General features: G+C 35.1%; 1 protein-coding gene across 14 annotated transcripts in view; it reads right to left on the reverse strand.

The window, feature by feature from the left end:
- Positions 1-14,542, reverse strand: part of Cep128 (centrosomal protein 128) — a 428,016-nt gene that overhangs the window by 215,033 nt on the left and 198,441 nt on the right. Inside the window, exons 20-21 of one of the 14 annotated variants that reach the window (XM_087195440.1) lie at positions 14,335-14,398; positions 1-11,487 (exon numbers count right to left, since the gene is read on the reverse strand). The exon at positions 1-11,487 is cut by the window's left edge and continues 38,092 nt beyond it. The exons of 11 other annotated variants lie outside the window; for them this stretch is intronic. In XM_087195440.1, coding sequence (XP_087051566.1) covers positions 14,346-14,398 — 53 coding nt within the window. In that variant the 3' untranslated portion in view covers positions 1-11,487; positions 14,335-14,345. Of the gene's footprint in view, positions 14,399-14,542 lie in introns of all 14 variants that reach the window. 2 more of the 14 variants (XM_087195439.1, XM_087195438.1) reach the window with 2 other exon arrangements.

Here is a 14,542-nt window from a genome sequence, read left to right on the forward strand (position 1 = left end):
ACAACAGATCCAGTAGAAATGCAAAGGAATATCAATACCTACTTCAAGAACCTGTACTCTAATAAAATGGGAAACACAGAAGAAATGGACAGATTTCTAGATACATACAAATTGCCAAAGTTAAATGAAGATATAGAAATTCTAAACACCCCAATTACAATGAATGAAATTCAAAATGTAACAAAAAATTTACCAACAAAGAAAAGCACAGGTCCTGATGGCTTCACTGCTGAATTGTACAAGACATTTAAAGAAGTATCGCCATCACTCTTTAAACTCATTCAGGAAATTGAAAGGGAAGCAATACTTCCAAATTCATTTCTGGAAACAAGTGTTGCTTTGACCCCACAACCAAGGAAAGACCCAACCAAAAAAGAGAACTACAGGCCAAACTCTCTAATGAACGTAAATGCAAAAGTCCTCAACAAGATACTGGCAAACAGAATACAGAGGGTCATCAAGAAGATCATACACCCTGAACAAGTCGGATTTATCCCAGGGATGCAAGGATGGTTCAACATACGTTAAATCAATAAATGTAATACACTATATTAACAGAGCCAAGGACAAAAACCATATGATCAGCTCAATAGAGGCAGAAAAAGCATTTGACAAAATCCAACACCCATTCATGATTAAAAAACTTACACAAAATTGGAATAGAAGGTCTTTATCTCAACCTGATTAAGGCTATCTATGAAAAACCAACAGCCAACATCATACTAAATGGTCAAAACTGAAAACTTTCACACTAAAATCAGGAATAAGACAGGGATGCCCACTATCACCACTCCTGTTCAATATTGCTCTGGGAACATTAGCCACAGCAATTAGAAAAGAGAAAGAAATAAAAGGAATAAAGATAGGAAAGGAAGAAATGAAACTGTCATTACTTGCTGACGATATGATACTTTACACAGAAGACCCAAAAATTTCTGCCAAAAGACTTCTAGACTTAATTGACAGATTCAGTAGAGCAGCTGCATATAAGGTCAACAATCAAAAAGGAATAGTCTTTTTATACACAAATAACAGACTCACTGAGAAAGAAATTAGGGAAATAATTCCTTTTACAATATCATCCAAAAAAATGAAATATCTAGGAATCAATCTAACAAAGGAAGGAAAAGACCTCTACACTGAAAACTACAGCACTCTGAAAAAAGAGATTGAAGAGGATATAAGAAAATGGAAAGACATCCCTTGTTCCTAGGTAGGAAGAACCAATATAGTGAAAATGGCCATACTTCCAAAACTACTATACAGATTTAATGCAATGCCAAGTGAAATTCCAAAAATATACTTCACAGAACTAGGGAAAACAATCCAAAAATTGATTTGGAATGAGAAGAGACCTACAACAGCAAAAGCAATTCTAAGCATCTGAGACATGGCAGGGGGTATCACAATCCCCAACTTGAAACTATACTACAAAGCTACTGTGATAAAAACAGCATGGTACTGGGAAAGAAACAGACCCGAGGATCAGTAGAATAGATTAGAAGATGCTGAAACAACTCCAGACATACTCAGCCACCTCATCTTTGACAAAGGAGCCAACCACCCTCACTGAAGAAAGATAGCCTCTTTAATAAATGGTGTTGGAAAAACTGGATTTCAACCTGCCAAAGATTAAAACTAAACCCCTATCTTTCACCATGCACTAAACTAAGATCAAAGTGGATTAAAGATCTAAATATTAAAACAGAAACAGTAAACTTGCTGGAAGATAAGTTAGGTAAAACTCTTAAAGACATTGGCACAGTAGAAAAGACTTTATGAACAAAACCTCAGTAGCACGGGAACTAGTCCAAAGAATCAACAAGTGGGATCTCATCTTATTAAAAAGCTTATGCACTGCAAGAGAAACCACCAACAGAGCTAAGAGGGAACCTACAATTTGAGAAAAAAATTTTAGCAGGTGTACCTCAGATGAAGGGCTACTACCTAGAATAAATAAAGAACTGAAAAAAGTCAGACCCCCCAAATTCAAAGACCCAATTCAAAACTGGGCATCTAAAATGAGCAGACATTTCTCAGACAAAGAAGTAAAAGCAACAAATAAACATATGAAAAAATGTTCATTATCACTGGTCATTCAAGAGATGCAGATGAAAACAACACTGAGATTCCACCTCACCCCAGAAAGAATGGCTGCTATCAAGAAATCAACCAATAACAAATGCTGGCAGGAGTGTGGAGATAAAGAAACCCTTCTCCATTGCTGGTCAGAGTGGAGACTGGTCCAACCACTGTGGAATCAGTATGGAGATACCTCAAAGAACTAGGGCTAGAGGTCCCATTTGACCCAGCTATTCAACTGCTGGGTATCTTCCCAAAAGAATTAAAAGCATCATATCACAGCATTATATGTGCCCCCATGTTTATAGCGGCACAGTTCATAATAGTTAAAGCTTATAAACAGCCCAAGTGCCCATCAACTGGAAACTGGATAAAGATGTGGTTTTTTCATAAAATGGAGTACTACTCTGCCTATGAGAAACTACAGACATTTATAGCTAAATGGATGCATAATGAGGCCATACTCTTACATGAAATTAACAGGACACACGTGCAAATACCGAATAGTTTCTCTGGTGTGAGAAACTGAAAGTGTAAATAAGGAGTAAAACGATTAAAATGAATAATTGACAATTTGAAATACGAAGAAAAGCTCTAAAGGGGTAGGGCAAGTGGGAGGGGAAGAGGAAAGGAAAAAAAGAGAAAGGAAAAATTATGAGAAAAGAAAAAAATGGAAACAAAGTCTATGTAAATACAGAGGGTGGAGTGGGGGGGAAGGGCTCACAGGTAATGGAGAAAAAATAAGAACCAGGATACATCATGTACAAGTACAAGCACCCAATGATAAATGTAAACGTATTGTATACCTAAAATTTACCAATAAAAGAATTCAAGGAAAAAAAAAACAAGTTCAGTGCTTATCATTAATTGGTTCCAGGAGTCATAAGTGACATAAACAACAAGTACCAAGAATATTTTTGGGGGTGGAAAGTGTAGCAAGTAATGAGGCATTGGACACCAAAAGGTTGTAGCTTATGTGTCAAGTACCAAACAATGAGCACCAGGACAAAATTTTGTAGTCAAAATACACCAAGTATCAAATTCAACTGAGTTTCACAGGTACAGAATACCAAGTTATTACTGTACTTTGCACAGGGGTAAAAACAAAAATGCCTTGAGGGCATTTCAGAAATCAGCAACACCTCATCCATTGAAGTTTAAAGGGTACTTTTGTACAAATTGAGAAAGGACCTTCTAAGCCCCATGTTCAAGAAGGACTGTCTAAGGAATTGGCTTTCTGGGATTCATTTCACTGTGCTCAGCCACCAGACCCTGAGAGGTTGCTGTCGCCATGGTCCAAACAGGCCTGGTATTACTCCCAGTGAGAGCAGACTGATGTCACACACATGATGCCAGTTTTACCAGCATGCACAATGCAGGAGCTGTGGACTCAGAGAGGCATCCAGCCAAACTTCAAAGAAAAGCCTGGGATGTCAGTCAAGGAGCCACTATGAAGCCACTATAAAGCTGCAGAAATGAAGCCAAAGGTGCAATGAAGACCTCAGGAAGTTTGAGATGCCAGGAATATTGAACACCTGCTATGAAAGCTATAGGCCTTGATTAGATTCAAACCAAGACAGAAGCCTTGAGGCATGCAACTAGCAACTCAAGCCCTCGGGAACTCACATCCTTACCATCATGTGTCTGGATGCCAGACATGGAGCTATACAACTTACTATTTACCCTACTTATTTCAGTCTTGCTTTGATCTAATTATTTTCTATCCCACTTTTCCTTCTTAGGAATGAAGAGATTTACCCTGGGCTATAGTATTTTGGAACTCTGTACTTGGTTTGTTTTTTTTTTTTAAAGTAGGAATTCACATCTAAGAGTTTGTCTTAAGTATCACAGGAGACATACACATGGACTTCTGAAATATATTGGGATTAACAAGACTTTGGGGAAGAGATGACTGCATTTTTCATTGTAGGCAAGACAGTTATATCATGTTAGATGCAATTATTAATTTATTGTATTTATTTGAAGATTGAGTATGGCTTAAGTGTGTTTAGGTATCAAGCTGACAAGGAGGGGATGTGACATTTAAGACTGTCAACTTGACTGGTTAGAGAGCCACCAAGGGAATTAGGAAAGTACACTCCTGAGAGTGTCTGGGTTGGTCATACAGGTGTGACTTTGGGTACCATTTTATGTCCCTTGCCTCTTCTACTCTGCCACTGTTCTCTTGCTCTTCTTCTCAGCTATCATGAACTAGGCAGCTTTGTTCTGCCACACTTTTCCATCATGAAGTCTCTCCCTTGGCTCCAGCCCACCATGAACTTAATGACATGAAACCATGAGCTAAATTAAACTCCTCCTTTAAGTTGTGGGTATTGGGTACTATGTTACAGTGATGGGAAAGCTGACTAATACAGACAGAAATGGAACCTGGTTTAATATGAGTAAGAATTCATAGTCATTTCCTGCACTACCACATTCTACAAAGTATTTGATTCATTATCAATGGATCAACAGGCTTATTATTTAACTTCCATGAGTTTCAATTTCCTCATTAATAAATCAAGAATAAAAACAGCCTCAAAAGGAAGATTGTCTATGTAATTATATAAGATGTCTAACATAATGGTTGGCATATGGTTCAGGAACTAAGGAAATAGCTGATCTCTCTCATTTCCTGCTAATAAAAATCTTACAAAATCCATCAAATTTGAAAAAAGAAAAGCTAGAACCAACTTGGTCTAAGATGGGGATAAATGTGGGCCTATGCAATGTCAACAACATAATCTGAAAGGAAAATAATCTAGACCTGATCAAAACATTTACAAACCTCTATATTTTAAACCAAAGACCTACATACTCCAAACAATAAACTCTGAATGTTATAATCATCTAAATTATTTATCATAATCTACACAATGCACAAAAAGTCTAGCTACGAAGATAAATAGATGTCTTTGAAATGTTATTCCTCCTGATTTGCTGAAGTTATCTTTATTACCCAGATAAAAAATTGTGTTATAGTCTGCCTTTTTAAATATATATATATTTAAAACTGAGAAATTCAGAGATCTATGCAAATCACTGCTATATATCTTTAATCAGCTTATATTTTGACATGAGGCTATAAATTATAAGATGATATCAACAGTGTTTTAGATATATTTTTCATAATAGAATTAATATTAGAGTATATGAACTTCAGTTTACATTTGTCATCCGGAACCTCCCAAAGAGGTCTCAACAATCCTATCAATATTACTCCAGATAGTTCTCTCACAAAAAGAGTAAGTGAAAATATAGCAAAAAAAAAAAAAAAAAAAGGTCCTCTATGGCTGTGCCATGCATCACACATGGCTGTGCGTATGAAATATGGGTGCTTAAAGCTGAGATATGCTCTGAAGGTAACACACATACCAGGATTTGAAGACTAAGTCAAAAGGATGTAAATAATCATAATAATTCATTTATATGTTGAAAGGATAATATTTAGGATATAATGGTTACAAGAATATATCTGATATAAATATATTATTAGTACTGGAAAAACTAGCTTTCTGCATGCCGAAGACAACCATGCATTAAATTAAAATCAAAATGGATCAGAGATCTAAATATTAAAACAGAAACACTAAATCTCCTGGAAGTCAGAATAGATAGAATTCTTGACGACATAGGGCCAGGCAAAGACTTCATGAACAAAACCCAGACTGCATGGGAAGTAATGCAAAAAAAATCAACTTGGATAGGGGCCGGGAATTTAGCTCAGTGGTTCTGCTGCCTCCCTTGCAAGCAGAAGGATCCGAGTTCGATCCCCAGTACCAAAAAAAAAAAATCAACTTGGATCTCATACTATTAAAAAGTTTTTGCACGGCAAAAGAAATCACCAACAGAGTGAAGAGACAACCCACAGAGTGGGAAAAAATTTTAGCCGCTAGTCCCTCAGATATAGGACTAATATCTAGAACATACAAAGAATTGAAAAAAAATCAGATCCCTCCCCCCGCAAATTTAAAGATCCAATCCAAAAATGGGCATTTAAAATGAATAGACACTTCTCAGACGAAGAAACACAAAGGGCAAATAAACATATGAAAACATGTTCAACATCACTGACCATCCAAGAGATGCAAATTAAAACAATGCTGAGATTCCATCTCACTCCAGAAAGAATGGCTGTTCTCAAGAAATCAACCAATAACAAATGCTGGTGGGGCTGTGGGGAAAAAGGAATCCGGCTCCACTGTTGGCAGGAGTGCAAAGTGGTACAACCACTATGGAAATCAGCATAGATTCCTCAAAAAACTAGGATTAGAAGTCCAATTTGACCCAGCAATTTCCCTTCTGGGTATCTTCTCAAAAGAATTAAAAGTATCATATCACAACAATATATGCGTACCCATGTTTATAGTGGCACAGTTTGTAATAGTTAAATCTTGGAAACAACCCAAATGCCAAAACAACCAATGAATGAAAAGATGTGGCTTTTTTTTATACAATAGAGTACTACTCAGCCATAAAGAAAGATAAACTTGAGAAATTTATAGCTAAATGGATGCACCTTGAGACTGAGAATATTAACTGAAATAAATTGGACACACATGTAAATATCATATTGTCTCTCTGATGTGAGATAGTAAAAGGGTAAACAAGGACCAAAATGTTTAACAGATAATGTAAATAGGAAGAAATTGTTCAAAAGGAAAGGGAAACTGGGAAGGGGAAAGGGGGAGAGAAGGAAGGAGAAGAAAAAAGAAAAAAATGGCAACAAATCTTTTGTAAATAAGGAGGGGAGAGGGGCTGAAGAATGGAGAGGAGATTGGGAGAAAAAGACGAATCAAGATATATCATGTACAGGTACAAATTTCCTTTGATGAATGTGATGGGTATGTATATTTAAATTGTACCAATAAAATTAAAGGTAAAAAATAAATGTATTAAAATTAATCTCCCATTTTCTTTTTACCTTTCTTCAGGTGACCGTACAGGAAGTTAAAATTACATATGTACTTCATGTTTGTGTCTCTTATCATACTGCATTTGAACAGTTCTGTTCTTCAATGTTACACATTTTTAAATTAAATCATCTGTGTAAATCTTTTACCGAAGATAAGTAAATTAAGGAGTAAGTGGTTGTATAAATAAATAATCTCCAAATATGACATCTCGGGCTAAATGATTTCAAATATTGCTTAACAACTGTTTGAGGGAAATGTTAAATTTAAATCATTAAGTAAATCTTTAAGTTACTATTACATTTCATCTGATGAATAAAAGTGTATTAAATTAAATGTTTATGGGTCATACACTGTGCTGGGTCATAGAATACTAATATATATAAGACAAGCTCTTGATTCTCATGTGGTCTACAATTTTAAGAAATCTATAAACAAGAAGACAAGTAAGTGCAATAAGATGTCTTTGGTGAGTGTGAAAGGTATCTAGTAGTTTTCTAAAAGAAATGTAAGAAGCAGAAGGACCACCACTAGCTTGAGGCCAGCCTGGACTACATAGTGAGACCATGTCTCAAAACAAACAAACAACAATAACAACAAAGAAATGTTAGAAGACATTTTTCTTGATATAAAGTAGATGTAGTGCCACTGATATTTGAGCCTATGAAAACCAAATGTTCTTCAACATGTGGAAGAATCCTGAGGCACAAAGAATGAATATGTAGTACAAATTACTCATAAGGTCACTACTGAGAAATATCCAGTTTCATATTGTTCTGTAGGCAGGATTATCACTGTAGAATATAACACAGATATGGTATTTTCTGGTTCTTGCTCCTGAATAACATGGTAACTCCAGAGATTTGCCAAATATGTCTAGATCTTATTGCAAGAATGCAATCAACATAAAATTATACAAAATTGTCTCTGTTCTTTGGAATATGAAATTCATATACATACAGAGAGAGGCATGGCACACACACACACACACACGTATCAATAATAATGTATTTTGCTATTCTTAGTCTAAGAAAATAATATGTCACTTGAAGGATGTAATAGTTACAAAAGAGAATGTGCCTATATAAGCAAATAACTTGTGTATTTGCTGAGGACATACAGTACTTATCAGAGCACTTACCTAGCAGGCACACAGAGTTTGATCCTTACCACCCATATGAGAAAAAAATTCTTTTAAAAATACTTTTCTTACTGAAAATAAGATTACATATCTTATCATTCTTATCTGATGACACAATTGACAAATAAGCAGGAGAAAAGCAAAAGAGCCTTCCATCATTTGGCAGCAGAGAGCTCACTATTCTTTTTAACCTTTACTCTCTTTTTTTAACCTTTATTCCCTTTTTGCCAATCTAGAATGGTATGGTGAGCAAAAGATAGCCACTACTCAATACAAAATGACAGAATCCTTAAAAGAAATCCTTAAAGAAGTCAAACTACTATAAATAGAAATTAGGACATTCACTATATGATAACAGTAACTCTTAAGAATTGTCTGTATATATGTATGTATGAAAGGGACAAAAAATGTCACACACTCATCATCAAACCCACTCATCTCCCCTGTCCAAATCAAATAAAGATCTTTTAAAGAACTTACAATGAAGAATTTTATTCTGGCTTGAGGCAAAAGAAATGTTTTAATCCAAACTTAAGTCTAGCACAGTAATGCTATTTGCTTCAAAAGTAAGGGTATAGTACCTTTTTCAAAATATCTTACTTCATAATTTAATTGCCTCTATAAGAAGCAAAAAACTTTGAGCCATAAACTATGGAGGAAAATCTAAAATAATGGTAAAATAAGGTCTAAGAACTGATGCCCTTTTTGCATTAAAATATTCAGGGCTAATTGTGATTTTAGCCCTTGTTTTTATCCTTGCTTTGTTCATTGGCCAAACTTAAACACTTCTCATCTCCTTCCATGAAAAAGGGTCCTATTATGTTTCTGGAAGCATGGGCAGGGTTTCTCAAAGCCTAATTTTAAGGTCTTAATTGGCTGAGGCAATAGAAGACCATACAAAGCCCACTTCACAGAGAAGGGTAAGATTGCCAGGTCACTTGAGAACAGATGAAGAGCTAACTGGAAGCTATTGCTAAAATCTTACACAGTGTTCTGGGAAGTTTTACCAAACAGTAACTTACACAGAATGGAACACAATCATCTATCATCATAATACAGAACCTAGAGGGACTGAAGTTAGAGTGTAGAAATGGAACAATTATAACACAGAAACAGTTATCTTCACTTACTAATTGAGTATCTTAACAAGCCAGGCAAACTTTATGGTGACTGGATAATGTGATCGTTTCTGCCATGTGCTGTTAATTTCAAATACTTGGTCATATCTCCTTATGGCCTCTAAATACCAGGAACCATGTGCTCACCATTCAAGAGGTTTGCTACTTAGTAATGCTTTTGTTCATTTGGTACCACTGGATCTAGTCTATTTTTGCATGTGCAAATTCTAACTGTAGCTCATTTATCCATCCATTTACCCACTACCCAACATCTGTGATGACAAAAGACACTTAAGACATAGAATAAAATTATCTTGGCCCTCAGGTAGTTTAATACTTAGTAATTTATAACACATTATAATAATATCCAATTTTGAATAATTTTAAATAAATTAATTCCTTTTTCTCTAAAGACTGGTGACAGAGTCCCAAAACAAACAATCAAAAGCAGAGGCCAATGTCTATTTGTGAAATTCAAGATTCTATCAAAAAAGAAGTTAAAGATCTGGAACTAGCTTATGAAAAGCTTTCAAATTATTTTGTGCTCACATTAACAATAAAGGCATATGCTTAAAAAATCAAATGACAGTTTACACATTAAAGTTTACAATGAGGACTTAACTGCCTATTTCTGCTTACCATCAAGGGCCCAACACAAAGTTCAGACACTTATTGAAATTTCAATAAGGTGCTTATAAATTTTATTTTACTATTACACAGACTCAATGTTTTGTTGTTACTGATGTTTCAGAACAGTTCTCCATGAAATTCATCATTCCTAATTATGTACTCTAGCCTCCATACCTGTTGTATCTGTTTTATTTCTTTGTTCATTTACAATTTACCCAACAACTACTTATTAAGCATCTATAATATGTTAGTTTGCAAAAAAAGAAAAATCAATGCTCTGGTCCTCATTAAATTCTACCTCCTCCTGATCTATTATTAAATGTATTTTTTTTGTTTATTCATTTGTTTTCTCTATTCGCCACTGGAATTCAATTCTTTTTTCTTTTTTTTTTGGAATTCAATTCTTGGGTTTATTCTATCACACCCTTAATTTTCCCAGACTTTCTGGTACCGGAAAATGAACCCAAGTTCTTCACACTGAACTACAATCTCAGCATTTTTAAATTTTTTACTTTGAGAAAATGTTTCATTAAGTCACTAAGTTCCCCAGGCAGGGCTCAAACGTGTGATCCTCTCCCTTTAGCCTCCGCGTGTGCTGAGTTTACAGGCGTGGAATGTCACATCTACCACTGCCCCAGATGTTTTACTGCAGAAAATTTATTCATCCTTTATTTCTATTGTTTGTCCTAAAATACCCAGCCCTTATTTCAAGTCATCCCTAACAAAAATATTTGACAAAAATTAAAATATACAAGCAGGAAAATTCTTCTGTTCCAAGAATTATGATACGCTAGAATTTGGTACAAGAGGAAATCCATGTTGATCATAGAACTCTGTAATTCACAAAGTTAAAATCTGAGAGATCTGAGAAAATACGAGGCATTAAAAAGATGGAAGTCTTAAATGATATTAATTTCAATTAATAAACTTACAAGGGAAAATCGGACATTATTTTTCATCTGTATTTGAAAATCTTTTGGAAACTAAAATGGGGCAAATGAGATCTGAAAAAAACTTGTCTCTTGACAATAACTCTTCCCTAGTAAATCCTTAAATATCCTCTTATTCCATTTCTCCAACTAGAGGGAAAAAAAGGAAGGGGGAGTTGTATGAGTTATTACCCATAAAACTAAATAATAAATTACGTAAAGTCCGTTGTGTGCATGTGGACAACTTTTCAATCTCAATCTCTAAATTCCCCCCAAAACAGCTCCTTTCTTCCTTCTTTCCCCTGCAGTTCAGAAACCAATACACATTTATCTTATTACTACAATAGCCATTACGTGTCTGAGCCAAGGAGCCAGGAGCTTGTAACATCATATTCATATAGGGGAACCTCTGAGTAACACAAAGCATGAAAAAAATCTATCTTTACAAGTGTTCCTTTAATATACAGTTTACATGCCCTTGGGCATTTACAGCATTTCCTTGACCTAGAAAACAGAAGGACACACACTTTCAGTGGTTGCTTCTTTGAAAGCACTAAAATTGCATTTAAAAAAGAATTTCAGAACCAACTAGAGCCACTCCATCAAGAAGTCTTTTCTCCTGTAAAACATGCACCCATATTCATGTAGTCCTCTTCACAGCAGCTTTAAATTCCCTAAAAGCAAAGAATATGTCTCTTTCACATATGGAGTCCAGTGGAACATCACACACTCCAAAGATACTACTAGGCAATCAATGAAAATGAGTCACTTTTCGCTTCCCAACAGCTTGCCTGAGCAAGGCAAGTAATTTTTTTTTTTTTTTTTGGTACCAAGGATAGAACTCAGGACCTTGCACTTGCACGGCAGGCAGCGGAACCAGTGAGCTAAATCGCTGGCCCCAAGGCAGGTAATTTGATTAGCACAAATTGAACATGAGAAGAAAAATGTAAACCATACAGCTAAATTGCTATACTGGCATGGATCTCATGGTACATCCCAAGTAATAATAGAAATGAATAGACATTTTAAGGAGAAAGAGAAAGAGAGAGAAAGGGAGGGAGAGAGAAAGAAAAGTATGTATAGTTTAACGACTTTTGTTTTTTTCACAAAATTGTCCTTGGGACTGAGTCGCTGGAAAGTATGTAAAACATTTCAAAAACTGGAAAGTTTAAAGGCAGGGAGGTGGCATAATGACATGCTCCTAAAGGAAAACTGATCTGAAGAAAGACTGCTTAAAAATTACAAATGAAAAATAAACTAGAAATTGGATGGAACTAAGGTTGTGGCTGTAATAAGATGCTTAATCATCTGTACATGGTTATGAAGGTGTAGAAATTGAAAGACCAATACAAAACAATTGTGCAGGAGTTCAGATTAGTTTACAGAGAGACATGCACCTCAGGCTAAACAACATTTATGTCTTGTCTAACGCTAACCTTGTACCACGATTTACATTAGAATGGGGTTACAATTTGACACAGAGGAGGAGGATATTATAAAGAAACAGCAGGGTATATTAGTTTAAGGTGGAACAAAGGTCAATTTATGGGATGGTGAAATAGTCAAGAAGTAAATATAAAAGCTTTGCAGGTAGAAGCCTCAGAAGGAAGTACAAATATCCATCCCAGCTCACTCCAGACATCAGAAGCACCTATACAAAGGAGAGAGCAAATGAATCCTAAAGCAACCATTTCCCATAAAATATATTTTAGTTATTTGCTTTACAGATTCCAAAAGGCGATAAAGAGGATTCATACACACTTCTATGGGAATTGCATAAACAGCACTAGTGTTGAATTTAAACCTGAGAAGTAGGAAAAGATACCCTAACTATTATCCACTCATTCCTAACATATTTACCAGAGCTTTTTTTATGCTCTCTTAATAGTTGATTAGATTGTTTCTCTGTCTGGATTACTTATATTCTGCCTAGATCTACTTATATTTAAGTAAAAATTAGTATAAACATATGCAGATATAAAAATTACAAAAGCATATAAATGTGCTACTAGGTCAGATTTGCATTTTCTATCTGGTATGTAACCACATATTACATGGTTGTATTTTTCATTTCTAACAGCTTTGTTTTTGTCCTTGTTGATGCATTCTTGCTACTCATACTGAGTGAAAGAATGTTGAGGGCTGTGCTCAGACCTGGGGGTAAAGCCATCACTCCAGGTACAAACCATGTCACCTCCTGCTGTCCTTTTACTAGTAGAGCAGGTTCTAATTCAGGCTCCAGTGGGGAGACTGATCTTTATTTGTTTATTGTGAAAGAAAAGGCTTCTTTATTTCTCCTGTATAGTTTATTTCTTAAGAGCAACTTTTACAGGAAGAATGTCTGCTTGGAAACAGATATTTCAATATAATTGTGTTTGGTTCTCCTTTCTTCCCTTAACAAACACCACTGCAATAAATATATTTATATATTGTGAGAATTGGTGTGCTTAGAATCTTAGAAGCCACAGTAGCCACTTTCCCTTCACTGCTCTGGGGCACTTAGGAAGATTCTCTCAAAAATACATAGAAAGGGTAATACTTGTATGGTATGTTTCAATTGCAATGAAATGAAATTATTATGGGTAAATGTAGAAGTTAATTTTATTATTTTTTAAATTGAAATTTTAAATTATTATCTTCTCTGCCCTGAAAAAGGTTTCTACAAGAAGATACAAATATTAAAGAATACCTGTATTAGATGCCTCACTGACTTCAAAGACTAACACTGTGTTACTTGAACACATATCTCTGTAAAGTGTATATATTAAATAGTCATAATCAGAGTGGTTGAAAAGACTTGTTCCTTAAATAATAATCTTAAAAAATTATAAAATTAACTTCTATATTTCTCCATAATCATCACAGTTCACTGCAACTGAATCATACCATATAGGTATCACCCCTTCTGTGTATCTTTGTAAATAACTGCCACCAATGTTACAGTTTTAGTAACTTCACAGTTGCTAAGCACACTTACATCTTAGCAAAATTCTCTCAACAGAGTTCATATATTTTTTCTAAAGTCTTTGATGTATGAAAATCCTCAGTAGACAGAATGAAGAAGGTAGACAGATGTTAACTGAGGGTATCTGCAGTTTATCTCCCTAGAACAATGATGGTGAACCTTTTAGAACTTTCAATGATACAGATAGCTTACTGTGGCACACGAGCCATTGGTTTGCCATCACTACCCTAGAACTTCACCTGGGTGTGGCAATATTTTAGCAACCATCTTCAGGTAACATCTCAAACTATATGTACTGGGCTGGGGGTATAATTCAGTGAGATAGCACTTGCCTAGTATGCTCAAGGAACTGGACTAGATGCTCAACACTGCAAAAAATAAATAAAAATAAAAATTTTAAACGAATTGTATATACCTGTCCTAAAGCCAATGTATACAGAGTATTCAAAATATAAAGTGAATGTGAATGTTTGAATTTCAAAAATTTATTATAATAAAATATATGTTGTCATTAATCCCCCTCAAACTATCCCTTTTCTTTTGAATATACTTATACCATTGATCTTGTCACTTTCTGAAGCAGTTCTGGAAGTCTTCTTTTGTGTCTTTATGAGGTGTGACTAAAAAAAAAAAAATACAGTGAATGCTGCTGCTCAGTGCCATCCAATGGAAAGGCAGGTTTGTAAAATATTACAGGGCCCTCATCCACCTTATTTACTGGATATGGTAGTATATGACTTCAGGTTCTTCCTCAAAAATGACCA

Source organism: Heterocephalus glaber, unplaced genomic scaffold, assembly GCF_053883595.1.
Source record: "Heterocephalus glaber isolate CG9 unplaced genomic scaffold, H.glaber_assembly_v1.0 deba00001608, whole genome shotgun sequence".
Taxonomy (NCBI): Eukaryota; Metazoa; Chordata; class Mammalia; order Rodentia; family Bathyergidae; genus Heterocephalus; species Heterocephalus glaber.